The sequence below is a fragment of the Aquarana catesbeiana genome, linkage group LG03 (assembly GCF_042186555.1).
Source record: "Aquarana catesbeiana isolate 2022-GZ linkage group LG03, ASM4218655v1, whole genome shotgun sequence".
In the NCBI taxonomy this organism is placed as follows: Eukaryota; Metazoa; Chordata; class Amphibia; order Anura; family Ranidae; genus Aquarana; species Aquarana catesbeiana.
Genome location: NC_133326.1, coordinates 622999959 through 623020059, shown reverse-complemented (window position 1 = coordinate 623020059; position 20101 = coordinate 622999959). Strand labels below are relative to the sequence as shown.

The 20101-nt window shown below is 41.2% G+C and overlaps 1 protein-coding gene across 5 annotated transcripts in view; it reads left to right on the top strand.

Annotated features, from left to right (window-relative positions):
• Positions 1–20101, top strand: part of TACC1 (transforming acidic coiled-coil containing protein 1) — a 159650-nt gene that overhangs the window by 79222 nt on the left and 60327 nt on the right. For 3 of the 5 annotated variants that reach the window (XM_073622358.1, XM_073622356.1, XM_073622359.1), the window contains exon 4: positions 5256–5291. The exons of the other annotated variants lie outside the window; for them this stretch is intronic. In XM_073622358.1, coding sequence (XP_073478459.1) covers positions 5256–5291 — 36 coding nt within the window. The remainder of the gene's footprint in view (positions 1–5255; positions 5292–20101) is intronic. 5 annotated transcript variants of the gene reach the window in all.

Here is a 20101-nt window from a genome sequence, read left to right as displayed (position 1 = left end):
TGTTCCTAATTGTATGTGTTTTATCCAAGAAGGAGAGAAAAAAAAATCAAAATGTGCTTGAGATCATGATGCTGCATGGTAGGTGCATCCAGAAACTAACATAATGCCCACTTTTTTACTTTTCCTGAATGTTGCAGTCTGCTGAGGTCAGATTGCTGGCACACACTTCAGTCTGGCACAAATGTCTGACCTGGAAGTGTGAATTATTTAGGGGTATGTGCATTTGGATTTCCTTATTGCATCAGAAAAAGCAGACCCGAAGACTGAAAAAATTCCATAGGCCGTTTTGTCCTTGTGCAAATTTACTGATAAGTCTAATGACTAGTATGGCAACCTGCTAAATGACATTTGTGTTTCCATCTTCTTTTCATTAACCTTTTAACGTGCACAAACATATTAAACAGATTATGGACACAGTACAATGTTCAATTCCTTATCCATTATGAGTAATGCTTATACTAACCATCAACCAAATTATCTGATCAAATCATATCTAAGCACCATAATGCAGCCAACTAATCTATAGCTTATTAGCTTTTCAAAATAAGTTGTGCATGTTGATCCACTCTCATTTTATAATTTTCAGGATCCTCTGTGTACATACTAAATTTTCCTAAAGATACCCTGTCGCCAGACCATTAATTTTACCAAAAATCTCCCCATGATTTATATGTGCATTTTAACATTTTATTAATGTTATTTAATGTAAAAACCTCCCTTGCATAGACATCCAAAAGCCCTGAGATTGCTGCTGGGCGTGGCCATCTTGGATATGATGTCAGCAGACCCACAGACAGAGCTAGGGGGGTGAGGGAGGGGTAAAGGAGCTTGATCAGCCCAGAGATTATTAGATACTTAACAAAGAAGAGAGGGCTATGACATGCAAGAAGCTGGGGAATTGACTCTCCTGGAGTGGTCAAATATTCTAACAATTTCAAAGCAGCATTGCAAGTAAATAAAAAAATAATCCTATAAAAATTAAAAATTAAAACACTGCAAGCAAGCAGTTTCTTGTTGGTGACAGGGTCTCTAACTATTGCTAGTTTTGTATTTTGTGTATTGACTTCTAAAGCTTCTTGTATGCTTTTAAAACAACCGTTTTAGTTGTGCATGCATCTTTTCCTTGTGCCCACTGCAGTTCCCATAACCTCTCTCTATGGCTCCCAGTGCTTTAAATATCTCCTATTGTTCCATTTTATCTTTCCTAAAATTCAATCATAACAAATTACTAGAAGCCTTTACCCTGCTCTGCATTACTTGTACAACACGGCATTAAATCTCCATGTGTGATGTTGGAGTCCTGGCCACCTAACTTTCGAAACTGCTTTCAGTCCAAATAAGACATGCCCCACTTGCGTATGCATGTTGGCAGGACAGTTCCATAGAGGGGAGATTGTGGGAGACATTCGTGTCTGTAGCACTGATGTCTTTTAAAAAGAGAAACTAAACTCTGAGGACAAATCAGGCAGGCAAAGGACCTGTCACCAGTTTTGCCTGTGGTTTCCCTGCAGCTGATCTTTTCTCCATCACCGATTTGCCATACTATGACCTGCTTTGTGTCTCTGAGTGGAGACAGCCATCTTGGTAGAGGTAGGGCTTTGCTTCCTCAGGTCAGAGCCTCCAGCAAGGAGAATGGTGAGCAAATCTCATTCCAGATCTCCTGAGACTAGCAGTCACAGGCAACAGTGCCTTTGATGTCACACTGCAGATACACGGCTGAGAGTCTGTAGACACAGGATTACCTAGGCCCCCTCAAATACCAGAAAGTTCACTGCTGATTTTTTAGGAGGGATTCCTGTCAAAAGGTAGGATACTGCTTAAGCACAGTTAACATTTTTAAATGTTCTCTGTAACAACACAGCAGTTCACTTTTTTGCGTTCCGTTCCCCTTTACATGCTGAATTCGAAAAAATGATAAAGAATTAAATGTGAAGGACAAGGGAAACTAGAAATCTGGTGACTGATCTCACATTTTTTTTTTTTTTTCTACAGTGTGTTTTCTCTGACGTAAAGCCCGACTCTAGGAAACATGAAAATAATTTCTTGCAGTGGGGCTGTGGCCACACTGGAAGGATTAGTTGCTTGTTCCAGGGTTAAGGGGACTTGTTAGAGCAGATTAAGTTACTTGATGATCCTCTTTTCTGCACTGATAGGCTGGTCCTGCAGTGTCTTCTCTCCCATGCTCTATCGATCTAAGGTCCTGACATCATCTGGACAAATGCAGGATTCATAGCCCTGCATTGGGTGTAATGATGCTAAGGGCCAGTCCACCGCTGGAGCGTGGGGGAGAGCTGCCTGATGATGGAGTGAAGGATCAGGTAAATAAAATGTTTGTTTTACTCTCCCCTTGACTTAAAATGCCCCTAAAGTGCAAGAATTTGTTCTGCTTAAATTGGAACTTCAGTCAACACTTACAGGAGAACCTTTTCCAAGGTTTTATTAACCTGAAAGGGGTTCTAGCTCTTCCACTGGGAGCAGACTGTGATTATTGCTATGGCCCAATTGCAATAATTGCAAATAAAATCTGGCAGGCTGGCTGTACCCAAGTTGATTGAGCAACTTGGGTACATTCAGCCTGCCCATACATGGTTTTAATCTTGCCCGGTTCCTGTTGAACCAGCTGAGATTCGAACTGTCTATGGCCAACTTAAGTAACACGTTATTCTTCCACAACCGATACTCCTTTCTGCTGCCATGGTAACATGCATCTATGAAAGGTGGAGCTTTACGAAAAGAGGGTGGTGCTTTATTAGTGTGGGAAATTTAAGCTCAATGCCCCCTTCCAAAATGCAATACAATCTTTAGAACCCAGGAGGCAGTTCTTTCTTTGCTCTTATATACACTTTATAGCCAAATATTTGTAGATACCTGACCATGACACCTATAAAGCCTTTGTGGCTATAAGGCCTCATGTACACTGCTGCTGGTAAACAGAAGTTTAGGAGCAGTTGGGCATTTTTTTCAACTGCCCCTGAACTCTCTTCTATGTTTTCTTATCAGTACATGTACACAGGGGCATTTACAGTAATTTCTAGGCAGTTGAGTTTAAAAGCATTTTTTGGAACACAAAAAAAATGGGTTCAGACTGATGTTCAGGGGTATTTGAAATGCCAAATGCCTGTAACAGCTTGTAAACGCGGTAACTCGCGTTTTTAGCAGCGTCTTGTTTATAGACGTTTTTCTATTTTTTACAAACTCTTCTAGACGCAAACGCGGGTAAACGTGGCTAAACGGATGTTTTCAGACGCCGGTTTCTAGCTGTCAAGTTAAGTCGTTCAGGAGAGGTTAAACAACGTCCCGTGTACATGAAGCCTAAAGACACGTACACACGATCGGACTTTCCGATGGGAAATGTTCGATGACAGGCTGCTGGCGGTAAATCCGACCTTGTGTATGATCCATCGGACAATTTGTTGTCGGATTTTCCACGGACAAATGTTGGCTAGCAGGTTTTAAAATTTTACGCAGACAAATGTGTGTTGTCCGGTTTTTCCGACCTTGTGTACACAAGTCCGTCAGACAAATGTCCAAAGTGCAAACATGCTTGCTCGGAAGCAAGGACAAGCCAGAAGCGGTCGGTCTTGTAAACTAGCGTTCGTAATGGAGAATTAACATTCGTGACATGGCAAATTATGAAATCTTGAAATGCAGCGCACATTCTCTTCTTCTTTAATGGGATAATAATGAAGCTGCTTTGCTGGTGATACTGATGGAGTTATTGCAAACAAATTTTCAAAGGCTTTTTTTTTTTTTCTAGTGATATCAAGAATAATTATTATTATGCTTTTTTTTTTTTTTTTTTTTTTTTTTTTTTTTTTTATTTGGGCAAGTTACCACAACACCATTATCCCGTAGTTTTTAAGATTAAAGATACAACTATGTTGGTGTCCCTTGTCAATTTTACATTGTATTTTTTTTAAATGTAGCTGCCTACTCCCAAACTGTCATTTGAAGTAAAACGCCAAGTATTATTCACCACAATTTTTTTTTATATTGTGCATTAAAAAAAGAAAACAAATAAAATTAGACATGCTATCTGCCAATAGATCTTAACCAAAAAGTGCATTATATGCATCCAAAAATATAGAAAATATAACAAATCAAATCATTATTCAACCAAAAAAATAATGTCAAAGCAATAACTTCATGGCCAATAATAAATAACACGTTATCTCCTCCGATTCCGCAACATGTCTGGTTGACGAATGGCCGTTCAGAAACTAAATGAAAAGCGTGAATCAACACTCGCCAAACTTCTACTAACCCGAAGCAGAAGGAGCCCAAAGGGTGGCGCTAAAGAGCTGAAAAACCACGTAGTATGTCTAGTAACTCACTACGTTCATAATTGTTAGCCAACAATTGTGTGGCAGTGTGTATGCAAGACAAGTTTGGGCTAATGCTCTTCGGACAAAATGCCACTGTTTTGTTGGCCAACAATCCAATCGTGTGTACAAGGCTTAACAATCTCCACTCTTCTGGAAAGGCTGTCCACAACATTTTGGAGTCTCTGTGGGATTGTGTGTCTTTTCAGTCAAAATAGCATTTGTGAGGTCAGGTACTGATGTTGGATAGGAGGGCCAACGCACCTCAAAGTTATTCAGTAGGGTTGAGGCTAGGGCTCTATACAAGCCACTCTAGTTCCTCCCCACACCAACTCATCAAACCATGTCTTTATGGATCCAGCTTTGTACACAAGGGCATCGCCATGCTGGAACCACAGCAGCTGGAAGTGCACAGTTGTCTGAAATGCCTTTTTGTATGCTGTAAGATTAACAGTGGCCATCACTGGAAACGCCTGAACTCCATAATCTGCAGGGGTGTTCGCACACTATTGGCCATATAGTAGGTGTTCTGGTCAGGTATTCATCAAAGTTTGCCCATATAGTGTATTTGCTTTTAGAATACCAGGTTTACTCCGACTTAAGATGGCCTCTAACATTGCACTTAAAAAATTACTCTTGCACTTCATACATGGGGAAAAGTTTAAGCTTACCATTTCCACTGCTTGCCTTTTACACCTTTTTAATGTCTGCCAAAATTAAATGACTGGTACGCTTTTAACATTAAATGCTTGGTAACTCATATATTTCCCATACCTTCTCATCCCTTAACTGTGAGCAGCCATTTTATATATAGTATATGGTATAAAATATTTGACTCAAGAGCCAATTAAGTAATTTCTCTCCCCCGTTCTCCGATCTCTGTATCTTTTTCACCTTTCCTTTGCTGTCTCTTTTCTCCTTTGTTTGCCTCAGGACTTCTGAGCAAGTGAAATTTCTGTGTTTCCTCTTGTAAGTATGCCGCTTCAGCTTGCTGTCGGCCCTGACATTGTCTGAAAGCAGTTACAGAAAGGAATCCTTTTTGAATAGAAAGAAAAAACAAATAACTCTGATTTTGCTAGATGCTCATAGGTTCAGTCACCTGTTGGTTTTAGAGGCTATGCTGGGAGTTTCCTTCCCAATTATTTTGGAGCTGAGTGGAATGATTGAACAAGCAGATGGTCTAGCCTAGGTTGAACGAAAAAAAAAAAACCTGAGTGTGTGTACCACGATTGGACATGCAAACACATCTTTTGCATCTTGGGAAGTTCGCAAGTTGAATGTTCATATGTAGGGTATTTGCTGTAAATCATAAAATATGGGGAGTCTTTTGTTGGCACTTTGGACCTTAAATTATATAAATGGTTTAATTTAGAGGTACTCATCTACTTCTGTACAACCACCCTGTCGGGTTTTTGACGTTCAATCAGTGGTGTCGGCTATAGGCAGCAGTACTGCTCAGTGCATTCTGACGGTGGGTAAGTACCCCCGCTGTCAGAATACAATAACTCAGCAAGAAGGTTTCCCCCATCCACATTGTGTGTGGATGGAGGCGCCACGTGTTTTTTTTTTTTTTGTCGTTTAATCAGTGGGTTGAACGGGAAAAAAAAAAAGAGTGCGCCCTGATCCCACTCTGTTCTGTGACCATAGCAAATTTAATTTTGAGCACCATCTGCCACTGGCAGACTCCATAAGACTCTTTGCCATTCAACACTTTTAAGAGTGTGGGATGCCTGTGTCTTCCGTTGTGCAGTGCCTAATAGAAAAATGTATAACAACACTCCCAAAAGCAAAGCTACGATCTTTCTATAGTACCTGCAGGGCTGATTTTATTTTGCATCAAAAATGTTTTGTTTTAGTCGTTAAATTGCTTCTAAAGGCAGGTTTTTTAACCTTAATGCAGTATCAACATTAAGGTAAATAAAACCTTCAGTATGCAGCCCCCTCTAATACTTGCCCGGTCATGATCCAATGATGTGCACGAGAGCAGCTGCTGTTCCAGGTCTCTGCCTGCTCATTGGCTGAGAGACAGCAGCTGGAGCCATTGAGTCAGTGCCAAGGCCCATTCTGTGCGTCTTATGGACACAGAGCGGGGCTCGGGAGGGAGCACGTACTTGGAGAAGGAGGAGCCAGGAGTGCCGGCTGGGGAACCTGAGAAAAGAAGGATCGGGGCAAAACCGTTACACAGAGCAAGTAAGTATAACGTGTTTGTTATTTGTGTTTTTTTTGTTTTTTTTAAATACTTTTTAAATATCGCTTTAAAATGGTTGTAAACCCTTTTTAAACAATTAAAAAAAAAAAAAAAAACCTGCAAGACCAAGGCATAATAAGCTAGTATGCATAGCATACTAGCTCATTATAAATTGCTTACCTGAGATCAAAGCCCCTGCAGCGGTCCACGTTCACCGCTCCGGCGGCCGACATCTCTCCGGGTGGTTACTTCTGGGTATCGTGGCTCCGGTGCTGTGATTGGCCGGAGCCGCGATGACGTCACTCCCGCTCATTCGCGAGGGAGCCGCCGGTAACGGCACAGTACAATTGAAGCAACGGCACGTACGTGCCATTGCTACAGTTTACTTAAGTGCACATGTGCCGATGACGTCGGCACATGCAAATACAGGGACATCTCCTAAACCGTGCAGGTTTAGGAGATATCCAGTGTAACTACAGGTAAGCCTTATTATAGGCTTGCCTGTAGTATAAAGTGGTTGTAAAGGGTTTACAACCACTTTAAATTGGAATATTACTGACTAGACATGTGCAATCAGCTTCGTAATGAATTGAAATTCGGCCGAATTTTGCATCTTTTGGACATTCGGATGCATCCGAATGTCCAATTAAAAAAATAACGAATCTCAACTAATACGAAAGAAATTATAGCGACTATAACAAATGAATTCGACTTGATTCGGTAATTCGTTAAAGATCTAATGAAACAAAAGTTCGACTCAAAGTAAATCTTACCGTAGAATCAGCTGAATAATTTTGTGCTGGAGGTTGGATTACTGGCAAAGTGCATCCTGAGAACTGAGTGAGAAGGGTGTTGTACTGTATTTGAGCAGAGGAGAAGAGATATTGTCATTGTGTGTGTTAATAGATTCAATAAACAAACGACTTTTCAAACTACGAATCATTATCACGAATATATATACATACATAAATATCGAATTTCAACTAATATGAAAGAAATTTATAGCGGATATAACGAATGAATTCGAGATTCAGTATAATGAATATCGACACTACAGAAATAACGAATTATCCGAAAACTAATTAAACTAACATAACGAATATAACAGAACGAAATTATGTATTTTACGAATGACAACGAACTGAAACTAAACCAAAATTTTCCGTTGTGCACAAGTCTATTACTGACACCTGATTACTGTTGAATTCAAAAGCCAATCCATCAAAGTTAGGGGCTAGCAGATACTGTTAGAGAGAGTAACACATTGATGAACTGAAGAATAAACGCGTAATAAACGCAGCAGGTTACTTATGTATATGATGGTCACCCCAAGGGGTGCGTTTTTGTAAATCGAGCTGCCCTGCCCCTCTGTGCCATTGCTCCCTCTGCATCCCTGGTTCTATCATTGGGAGTGTCTCATGTTCTGCCATCTTGAGGACTGGTCATTTGTGAGCTCAGACAAGATGAGAACTTGATATCAAATAGTAGATTCTGGATGTGATTCTCCATATTGTGTTCAGTTGTTTCCAGTAGAAGGTACAGGTAATGTCACAGCACACAAAGACATTTTAGACAATTGTGCGCTTTCAGCCTTGTATTACCAGTGTAGAGAGGGCCTATTTTAATGCTTTTTTTTGTGTTCCAGCATGTCTGTGCCCCTGCGCAGAAAACCAGGTCAATAAAGGTTTGAGGAGCTTGGTGTGGAGGAACTCGAGTGGCCTTCGCAGAGCTCTGACCTCAACCCTACTGAACACTTTTGGGATGACATGAAGTGCTGATTGCAAGCAAAGACCCCATCTAACAAGAGATCCTGGCCTCACAAATTGCTTCTTTGTTAAATTGGTGCAAATTCCCACAAAAGCACTTCAAAAACTTGTGTAAAGTCTTCCCAGAAGCTTGTAGGCTGGTATGGAGTTAGAAAATCCGGCACCGACTTGATTGATAATAAAATCGTTCAAGCTTTATTAATTAAGACATAAAAGTATCCATCATATAAAAGAATTGATGTGTTTCTGCCCCAACCTTAGTCATATAATTATGACTAAGGCCCTTCTGGGGCAGAAAAGCATTAATTCTTTTATATGATGGATATTTTTATGTCTTGATGGATACCTAATCGAGTTTGAACCATTTTATTTTCAATCAAGTCTGTGTCTGATTTTCTAAACTCTCTGATGTTTGTCTATGGTATTTACAGCGTGTATCCTGCCATAGACTATTGCACCTTTCCCAGTGGACATTGTATGCAGAGGTTGCAGCACCAAACGTTTTCTTTTCCTTATAGGCTTATAGCTGCGAAGGGGGGTTGTTCATGGTTTTTGCAATGGGATGTCCAACGTGGTCATGTAGGTGTGATGGCCAGGTGTCCACAAACTTTTTACCCTATAGTGCATATTTTCCTGTGCCTCTCATATCTATTGTCCCCAAAAATTACAAAAATGTAATATTTTGCAGCTTCCCAGTCCTTAGATGTGGTGGTTGCATTTGTTTTCTTTTATCGCGCTAAGAACATTTTCAACAAATACAGAAAATATCTGTTGATCTTGTCAGAAATGTAGTGCCCTTATCACTTCTGTGAGGTGCACCGAAGACATTTGTTATCTTTCCAATGCAAACTACTAATCCCATCAGCCACTGTGTGATGGAGATGAAACAAGAAGACATATTGGTTGTCCAGCCTGGTCAGCAACCACGGCTTCCTCCATGGATATAGTGCATGAATGAGCGTAGTCACCCAGAGACACAAAGGGGAGGATTTACTAAAACTCAGAATCTGGTGCAGCTGTGCATGGTAGCCAATCAGCTTCTAACTTCAGCTTGTTCTCACACTGGAGCGTTTTGGCAATTGCCGTCAATGGCACAGTTTTAATCAGTGCGACGCCGCATCCAACCATGTCTAAGGACTGGTAACCTGAAATATATGGCATGTTTGTTATTGGGTTTGGATGCACTTTAATTTTCACTCCAGTACGTTCACTGACCATTTCTTGTGCTCTGCAACTACCTGTCTAACAATTTCTAATGTTATAGCCATACCGGTGACCTCTACTATGTGATGTTGCATGGCATCAACTTGCCCTATGTATTAAAACAATATCATACTTTTCGTACACCACCTGTGGAACTGTCATACATTTTCATCGCTGAGTCAAAAGATGGAGACCTCACAGACTGCTTAAAGTGACCCTGTCATCAATTTAAGAAAATGTATTTAAAAGCATAAAGAAAGCAAGTATTTTTTAAAATGTTTAAAACTGTAATGTGTTTTAAGATGAGCACACCCTCCTGAGTGCATGTCTGAGCTAAGGGCAGATGGAGTTCAGGAAGTAAATGCTACATGAGTCATAATATTAAAAGTCAGCAGCTACAGTATTCGTAGCTGCTGACTACATTTTTTCTAAAGGAGTCTGGAGCTCCGCTTTAAGCTTTAAAGTGGAACTAAACCTAAAATGTAAACAATTGCAAGCAAACAGCTGTGTATTGCAGGAGAGACATGCTAGATCTCTTCTGCAATAATGCACATTTTGCCTGCCTGCTCGCAGTCTTCTAATATATGCACATCGAGTTGCACATGCGCAGGTCAGCGTGCATTCTGGAACACTCCAGCTATGCTGTGACGATTGATTTCCTGTGCACATGAGTGGGATATAGCTTTCCTCCCCAGCCAATCGAGAGGCCAAAAACCTGGCCTTCATAAGCAGCCTGCGGAGAAGATGACAGCGACCGGCAAAGGATACAACCGCTGCATTGCTGGAAGATGGAGTATTTTAAGTTCTGCTTATTATTCTGATCATAATATTATAAACAGAAATGCCCTGATCCTCTCGTTATACATATCAATGGAATGGGAACAGGGCTGTAAATAGCAGATATTTACTGCTGTGAAGACTAAAAACAGGAAGGCAATCAAATCTTTGTTCTCTAAACATTTCATACTCAGACCTTTCAATTACATTGTAGTTCACCATCATCTGCAGATGGCGGTTTTATTTTAGCAAGCAAGTCAGCTTACAGAGACCAGCATGCACTGAGAGGCTGTAATTACTCAGGATGTTGCTGACAGCACAGCATTCTGCAAAGGAAAAATGTCTACAAGTTTAAAAGATCACTGTGCGTTCAAAGCACATTTGTCGACTTAATTTATCCAGGGATTCCAAGCAACTCTGCAGATATAACGTTTCCAATCCCTTTGCTTTGAGAATGGCCATCCGTGACCCAGGCAAGTGTAGACAGTGCATTGTTTACATTCAGAAAGTCTGCAGCCTTCCCTGCAACTGCAGACAAGGGGTTAGATCAAGCATGCAGTGTTAATTTCGTCTACTAAATTAACACTATTTTAGTCGAATAAATACATCTAAAACCATTCAGATGACTAAAATACAACTAAAATGAAATTGAAATTGGATGTCAAAATTAACAACTGCACTACCTTATAAAAATAAATGGGGGGCATCTAAGCCACGTCTCCTTTAAAGACTCAGTACAATGGCTCCCACAATGTAACTACTATCTGGTATTTTATTGAAGGGTCGCTTTTCAGGTGTTCACAGTTCCACCCATTGCATTAGACATTTTCTCACGCTGTGGAATTTTTTGGCAGATAATATTGGGGGAACACAGGAGAGGAGACTCATAAATCTTTATTGTTTTACATTCCCAAGGTCAGTGGTGGTAAGCTCTGTAACAATGCTGCCCTCTTTTCATTTGTTTTGTTAGAGAACTGATATGCAGTTGAGTGACATTTCAGATTCTTTGTAGACATTCTTGTGATTAAAATGCCAGGCATTCCAGCAATTTGTTTGTATATTGATCTCCGCATCAAAGGTCCTCTGTGCCTCTCTAGGGGGAGACAAGTGTAGAGATCTACACATTCTACATCATTTCTTCAGTGTGAAAAGAATGAAAAGGCCATCCAGAAGTTTGATTTAAAGTGGAACTATAGGCAAAACATTTTATTATTTTGGATAGAGTAAGAAAGGGTTAGAACACCTGTTGTTGTTGTTGTTGTTGTTATTAATATTTATTTTTTGCCAGCTGTGTCCATGTAGGGAAATTTTCCTCCGCTTCCTGTCCCATAGCCAAACAGGAAGTGAGGGGAAAATCCCTGCAAATTATGGGAATTCACTGGGGCACCCAGGTCATCAGAACTAGCATCCCTATTGGAAGGTTCTCCTCTTTTACTGTTTTGGGGAAAATCCTCTCCACTCTATCCAAAACATTAAAAAGTTTTACATTAAAGTTTTTACTACTTCCCACCCACACCAATACTGAAATTTCTCCCCTGCATGTAAAAATCATCTTTTTTTTTTTTTAATGTTATTTTTGCTAGAAAATTAATTGGAACCCCTCAATTTTTTTTAGCAGAGACCCTCGAGAATAAAATGATGGGTGTTGCAATTTTTTTTTTTATGTCGCACAGTATTTGCGCAGCAGTTTTTTAAATGCACAGGGAAAAATACACTTTAGTGCACACAGACCCAATAAAATACCCATTTTTGACGATGATGTTACGCCTAGTAAATAGATACCTAACATGTCATGCTTAAAAAAACTATGGTACCTAAATATCTCCATAGGTGACTTTTTAAAAGCCTTCAGGACTCATTTACACTTGCTTCGGCTTCAACACAAGTTTACACTTGCTTCAAAATAAGGCTTCGGACAGGCTTTGTTAAAGCTCTCTGAATGCTAGTCAAAGCTCCTGTCCCTAAATAAAATGGTTAGCTTACAGTCCTGTTTACAATTGCTTTTGCTGTGCTTCAAAAATTATACCCCATGTAGCTTTAGTGGTGCTTCAAAGTCTCCATAGAAGTCTATGGCAAAGCCCGCTTAAAGCCTCATCGAAGCTCCACCAAAGCCCCGTAGAACCCCCACCAAAGCCTCATCGAAGCACCAAGCAAAAGCAAAGGTGTAAACAGGACTGTAAGCTAACCATTTTATTTGGTGACAGAGCTTTGACTGGCATTCAGAGAGCTTTAACAAAGCCTGTCTGAAGCCATGTTTTGAAGCAAGAGTAAACTAGCCCTTACAGGTTACACAGGAGGTCCGGTGCTAGAATTATTGCTCTCACTCTGACGTTCGTGGCGATACCTTGCAAATACCGTTTACATATGTATGCGGGATTTACATATGCGTTCACCTTTGCGTGGGAGTATGGGGGCACTTTAAATTTTTTTTTACATTTTTATTATTTATTTTATTTCAAAAAAAGTTTTTTTCACTGTCCTCTTAATTTTTTTTTATCAACTTTATCACAACGGAGGAACAACATTCCTTGTGATAGCATGGGCTGACAGATACGCTTTACTGAGACATCTGGGTTTTATTAGACCCCAGGACTCTCTTTTGCCCTTCAAAATATCTGATCAAACCGAGATCGGTTTGATCAGATGCTTTCACAAGCCAGTACTGGCTTGTTTAAATTCTGGCGAAACCAGAAGTGACAAAATACCCGTTGCTTCTGGTTTCTTAGACCATAGAGATAATCTATCAGTCCCCGGCTCCCTAGTGGGACAGGAGAGCCCGGAAAGGTGGCAGAAGGCAGGAAAAGGACCCCATCACAATGCATGTAAAAGCAACCCAGCAGCTATTTAGCTGCTAGGATTGCTTTTACATTAAACATTTTTTTTTTCCTCCAAAGTAATCCAGGTTTCCTCAATTTATAAGAAACTTTCAGAGTAAGGTGCCCATGAAGGGCTATGCACACAGCTAACAAAACAAAATGCATTTCCCAGCATACTTGCCCACAAAAAAAGAACAAATTATACTATCTAACAATTTGCGTTTAAAAAGCAGAGTTTTTTTTTTAAATAATGCCTTTGCTTTAGCTGTAGGCATTTTACCTATCTGAAGCCTGACTGAAAACCTCCCAGAGATGGCATCATCCCGTCCTGCTTTGTTGCTAAGACACTCCCAGCTGTTACTATTCACCTCCATCATCACAGGAGCAAGCTCACAAATGCTGAGATCAGAAGAGCGCATGTGAGGGGGGTTTGAATCCGAGAAAGAGCTCACTCCTTTGATGGTGGATGGCAAACGATGGTAAAGTGTTAGGATTCTCCTGGCAACAAGACAGGATGGAGTTTTGCAGTCAGGCTTCAGGAGGTACACAGAAAACCTGCACCTAAAGCAAGAGCATTATTCAACTTTGGTCAAAGCTGAACAGTTTGCTTTTATCTACATACACGCCTTACCTGCATAGGCACATTTTTGGTAAAGGTGAACTAACCCTTTAAACCTCGCTCCTCTATATCAGTGTGTTTTTGGCCCACTTCACTGTCAGTCATTTTCTGTAGAATAATCTTGGTGGGCATAGTCATTCTGCATACGTCATTTTTGGTCGCTGTGTTTCCCTTCTATTTCCTTGGTGGGTGTTACTTTCTGCAGACTATTCAGAAATCATGCATTGGGGAACATTTCCTCCCCTAGTTGCGCACATACACAGCCATCTTGCATGTTGGTAATGCTGCTAGGACAGGTAAGATTTTATTTACGTGTAAGTACACTTCTTTGTGGAATGTTTTTACAGTGGGGAAAATAATTTGATCCCCTGCAGATTTTGTAAGTTTTCCCCAAAAATTAAGGGTCTATAATTTTTATCATAGGTGTATTTTAAATGATAGGCCCAGAATATCAGCCAAAAATACTGAAAAAACTCATGATACAAATGTTATAACTTGAGTTGCAGTTCAGTGAGTAAAATAAGTAGTTGATCACCAAGCAAAACATGACTCAGTACTTGGAGAAATCCTTGTTGGCAAGCATAGAGGGGAGATGTTTCGTGTAGTTAGTGACCAGGTCTGCACACATTTTAGGAGGAATTTTTGTCCACTCTTTACAGATCTTCTCTAAATCCCTAAGGTTTCGTGGCTGTCTCCTGGCAACTCGAAGTTTCAGCTCCCTCTATAAATTTTCTAAAGGATTAAGGTCTGGAGACTGGCTAGGCTACTCCATGGCCTTAATGTGCTTCTTCTTGAGCCACTCCTTTGTTGCCTTGGCGGTATGTTTTGGGTCATCGTCATGTTGGAAGACCCATCTTCAATGTTCTGGTTGAGGGTAGATGGTTCTCATCCAAGATTTTACAATACATGGCCCCGCCCATTGCCCCTCAATGTGGCAAAGTCGGCCATTACCTTTTAGCAGAGAAACAGCACCAAAGCATAATGTTTCCACCTTCATGCTTGACTGTAGGGATGGTGTCCTTAGGGTCATTATTGGCATTTTTCTTCCTCCAAATATGGCAAGTCCAGTTGATGCCAAAGAGCTCAATTTTGGTCTCATCTTACCACAGCCCTTGCTCCCAATCCTTCTCTGGATCATTTAGATGTTCATTGGCAAGCTTCAGATGGGCCTGTACATGTGCCTTCTTGAGGAGGGGGACCTTACGAGCGCTGCAGGATTTCAATCAGTGGTGGCGTATTGTGTTACCAATGGTTTGTTTGGTGACACTGGTCCCAACTGCATTGAGATCATTCACATGCTCTTTCCGTGTAGTTCTGGGCTGATGCTTCACATTTCTCATGATCCTCTTTACCCCATGAGGTGAAATCTTGCATGGAGCTCCAGACCAAGGGCAATTGATGGTTATTTTGTATTTCTTTCATTTGCGAATAATCGCTTCAACAGTTGTCTCCTTCTTGCTAGGCTTCTTGCTGATGGTTTTGTAGCCCATTCCAGCCTTGTGCAGGTCTACAATCTTGTCTCTGATGTCCTTTGACAGCTCTTTGGTCTTTCCCATGATGGTGAGGTTTGAATGGAAGAGATTCTGTGGACAGGTGTCTTTTTTTTTTTTTTTTTTTTTTTTTTTTTTTTATACAAAGTTGCCGTTAGGAGCAGCTTCTTAAATTGACAGGACTAATTTGTGTACCACATGAGCATATACTGTAGCCAGTCTGTGAAAGACAGAATTATTGTTAATTGGTATGGGATCAAATACTTATTTTACTCACTGAACTGCAACTCTATTTATAACATTTGTATTGTGTGGTTTTTTTTTTTTTTTTTGTTTTTTGGTTTTTTTTTAGATTTTTGGTTGACATTCTGTCTCTATCATTTAAAATATACCTATGATCACAATTATAGATGCTTCATTTCTTTGTAAGTGGGCACACTTACAAAATCTGCAGGGGATCAAATAATAATTTTTCCCCGCTGTATATAAGTTATGTTTTTATACATTTTATAGCAGCTTGTCTGGGCACAGTGCCCTGAATTGGCATAAAAACACCCACAAACCCGCCCACTGTTTTGGAGGGGGGAGAGCAGGGCAAAGACATAGGATGATGTCTGGCTCCTCCCACAAAACAGGAAGTAGATGAGCGGCAATGGAGTGCAGTGATGTCGCTGGAATTTTCACCAAGGTAGGTCATCTAAATGACCAGGTTTTTGCGGGCGCACCAAGAGGAGGAGGCGAAAGTGCCCGCACAGGACCCCAGAAGAGGAGGTTCAGGGCCACTCTGTGTAATATCATTGCAAAGAGCAGGTAAGTATGCCTTTACAACTGCTTAAAGTGGGATGAAATTCCCTTGGTTGATTTTTACCTATAGGTAAGCCTATAATAAGGCTTACCTATAGTTACAGTAAATAACTCCTTAACGTCCGATTTTTAGGAGATATTTAATTGCAAAGCCGCCAGTGACAACACCGACGCATGTGCTCTAAAGGAACTGCATCCATGTGCGTGGGAGTGATGTCATAGCGGCTTGTCCAATCAGACAACCTGGGAAGACCGGTTGAAGATGGAAGCCTGTCGTTGGTGACCGTGCGCCATTGGAGGGCTTTGTTTTAAGGTATGTTTCACATAATGTGCTAGTATGCGATGCTTACTATCATATTATAACTTTGCCTTGGAAGTAGGGCTGGGAGATTTTCCACAAAAAAAAAAAATCTGCGATTTTCTTAAAAAAAAAACTATTCACGATTCGAATCAAGTGGTTTTTTTTTTCTTTTGGACACTGCGCCGGTCCTGAAGAGCTGCGGGCAGGAGTTTTTAGGCGAGGCTGAGGCTTCGGCCTAGTCCACGAGGCCGGACGCCGCGGACTAGGCCGAAGCCGCGGCCTCACCTTAAAAACTCCTGCCTGCAGCTCTTCAGGACCGGCGCAGTGAAAAAAAAAATTGATTTGCTTAATATTTGAATCGATTTGACCTCTCAACTTGATTCAAGATTTAACCACTTGCCGACCAGGCCATAGCCGAAAGACGGCTGCAGCGCGGTCGGCTAGCTCTGGGTGGACGTCCGTGGGACGTCCTCCCAGAATACTGCTCTCGCGCGCCCCCTGGGGCGCGCACCCGAGAACTTCCGTGACCGCCGGGTCCAGAGGACCCGGCGCATCACGGATCATGGTAAACGGCCACTGATCGCGGCCGTTTACCATGTGATCGCGCCGTCAAATGACGGAGCGATCACATGTCAACAGACCAGCGTCATATCATGACGCCGGTTCCTCCCGCCCCTCTCTGTACCGATCGGTACAGTGCGAGGGGAGAGGGGGAGGGATCGGATGGCAGCACCGCTGTGGGCTGCATGTGTAGTGCCCACAGCGGTGCTCAGTGACAATTGCAGTCACATCCATCCATCCCTCCATGCTCAGCCATCCCTGCAATATACCTCGCAATACTCTGCATAATACCCCGCAATACTCTGCATAATACCCCGCAATACTCTGCATAATACCCCGCAATACTCTGCATAATACCCCGCAAAACTCTGCATAATACCCCGCAATACTCTGCATAATACCCCGCAAAACTCTGCATAATACCCCGCAAAACTCTGCATAATACCCCGCAATACTCTGCATAATACCCTGCAATACTCTGCATAATACCCCGCAATACTCTGCATAATACCCCGCAATACTCTGCATAATACCCCGCAATACTCTGCAATATACATGGCACTACTCTGCAATATACCCCACAATACTCTGCAATATACCCAGCAATATACCCTGCACTACTCCGCAATACCCCGCAATTTTTAACCAGTTCCCGCCCACAGTCATATGACGTTCTTGACTTTGTGTGGGGATATCTGAATGATGGGTGCAGCTACAGGCATCATTCAGATATCAACTTTCTCAGCCGGCGATTTCCTACACCATAAGAATGATCATAGCGGCTGTTACACTGCTTGATCGTTCTTACGGGAGGCGAGAGGGGACGCCCCCCCCTTCCCGCCACCCTCCGGTGCTTCTACCGACTCACCGCTACGATCGAAGCCAAGATCGTTTTTTTTTTTTTTTTTTTTTTTTTTATTTCAGGCTTCCCAGCCTAGAGGTGAGATGTGAGGTCTTATTGACCCCATATCTCACTATAAAGAGGACCTGTCATGCCATATTCCTATTACAAGGATGTTTACATTCCTTGTAATAGAAATAAAAGTGATCAAAAAATTTTTTTGGGGGGAAAAAGTGTCAAACTAAAATAAATAAAGTAAAATAAACAATTAAAAAAAGAAAAAAAAAATGTTTAAAGCGCCCATGTCCGTGTGCTCGCATGCAGAAGCGAACACATATGTAAGTCCCGCCCACATATGAAAACGGTGTTCAAACCACACATATGAGGTATCACTGCAAACGTTGGAGCGAGAGCAATAATTTTGGCCCCAGACCTCCTCTGTAACTCAAAACATGTAACCAGCAAAAAATTTTAAAGCGTCACCTATGGAGATTTTTAAGTAGCGACGTTTGGCACCATTCCACGAGAGTGTGCAATTTTGAAGGGTGACATGTTAGGTATCTATTTACTCGGCATAACTTCATCTTTCACATTATGCAAAAACATTGGGCTAACTTTACTGTTTTATTTTTTTTTAAAGCATAAAACTGTTTTTTTCCCAAAAAAACGCGTTCGAAAAATTGCTGCGCAAATACCGTGCGAGATAAAAAGTTGCAACAACCGCCATTGTATTCTCTAGGGTCTTTGCTAAAAAAAAATATATATATAATGTTTTGGGGTTCTATGTAATTTTCTAGCAAATAAATTATGATTTTTACATGTAGGAGAGAAATGTCAGAATTGGCCTGGGTGCTCCTAGAATGCCTGATGGTGCTCCGTGCATATTGGGCCTCTGTATGTGGCCACGCTGTGTAAAAGTCTCACACATGTGGTATCACCATACTCGGCAGTTATAGCAGAATGTGTTTTGGGGTGTAATTTGTGGTATGCATAAGCTGTGTGTGAGAAATAACCTGCTAATATGACAATTTTGTGAAAAAAAAAAAAAAAAAGAAAAAAAAAAATCTTGATTTTGCAAAGAATTGTGGGAAAAGATGACAATTTCAAAAAAACTTACCATGCATCTTTCTAAATACCTTGGAATGTCTTCTTTCCAAATAGGGGTCATTTGAGGGGTATTTGTACTTTTCTGGCATGTTAGGGTCTCAAGAAATGAGATAGGCCGTCAGTACTTCAGGTGTGATCAATTTTCAGATATTGGCACTCTCTAACATTCACAAAGACCAAATAATATACACCAAGTTGTACTTATTTTTACCAAAGATATGTAGCAGTATAAATTTTGGCCAAAATTTACGAAGAAAAATTACTAATTTGCTAAATTTTATAACAGAAACAAAGAAAAATTCATTTTTTTACCAAATTTTCAGTCTTTTTTCTTTTATAGCGCAAAAAATAAAAAACCCAACGGTGATTAAATACCACCAAAAGAAAGCTCTATTTGTGTGAAAAAAAGGACAAAAATTTCATATGGGTACAGTATTGTATGACTGAGTAATTGTCATTCAAAGTGTGAGAGCACCGAAAGCTGAAAATTGGTCTGGTTAGGAAGGGGGTTTAAAGGGGTTGTAAAGGTAAAAATTTTTTCACCTTAATGCATTCTATGCATTAAGGTGAAAAAACTTTTGACAATACCGCCGCCCCCAGCCCCCCCGTTTTACTTACCTGACGCCTCGAATCTTCGCTGCTCGTTCTCGTCATCTCCACTGCAGCTCAGCCTGGTCGCTGATTGGCTGCAGTGGATGGATTGAAAGCAGCGCAGCCATTGGCTCGCGCTGCTGTCAATCACATCCGATGACGCGGCGCGCCGGGGGGCGGGGCCGAGTGATACAGCGAGCGGCTTTAGCCGCCGGCTGTATCACGGGAGCGCGCCCGCAAGCACTCACCACCATGCGAGGGAGCTCGCATTAAGGTGGTGAATGCTTGCGGGGAGGAGCTGAAACAGCCGCCGAGGGACCCCAGAAGACCAGGTTCGGGGCCACTCTGTGCAGAACGAGCTGCACAGTGAAGGTAAGTATAACATGTTTGTTATTTTTTAAAAAAAATAATTTTACCTTTACAACCCCTTTAAGTGCTCAGTGGTCAAGTGGTTAAATCGATTTTTTTCACCAGCCCTACTTGGAAGTTTTAAAAAAGGCCAGTGGTTTATTACCGCTTTAAAGGACTTTAAAAAGCCAGTGGTTTACTACTACTCCTCCAGCAATAATCAAAATATGTACTCACTAAGGGCCTTTAAGGCCTCTTATAGTGCTGTGGGCCTAAATACAATTTGACTGTTACCATGGCAATTTATCAACAAAAATGGCAGCATTCCATTGGTCCAAGCTTAGTTATCATTCAGCATCCTAAAAAT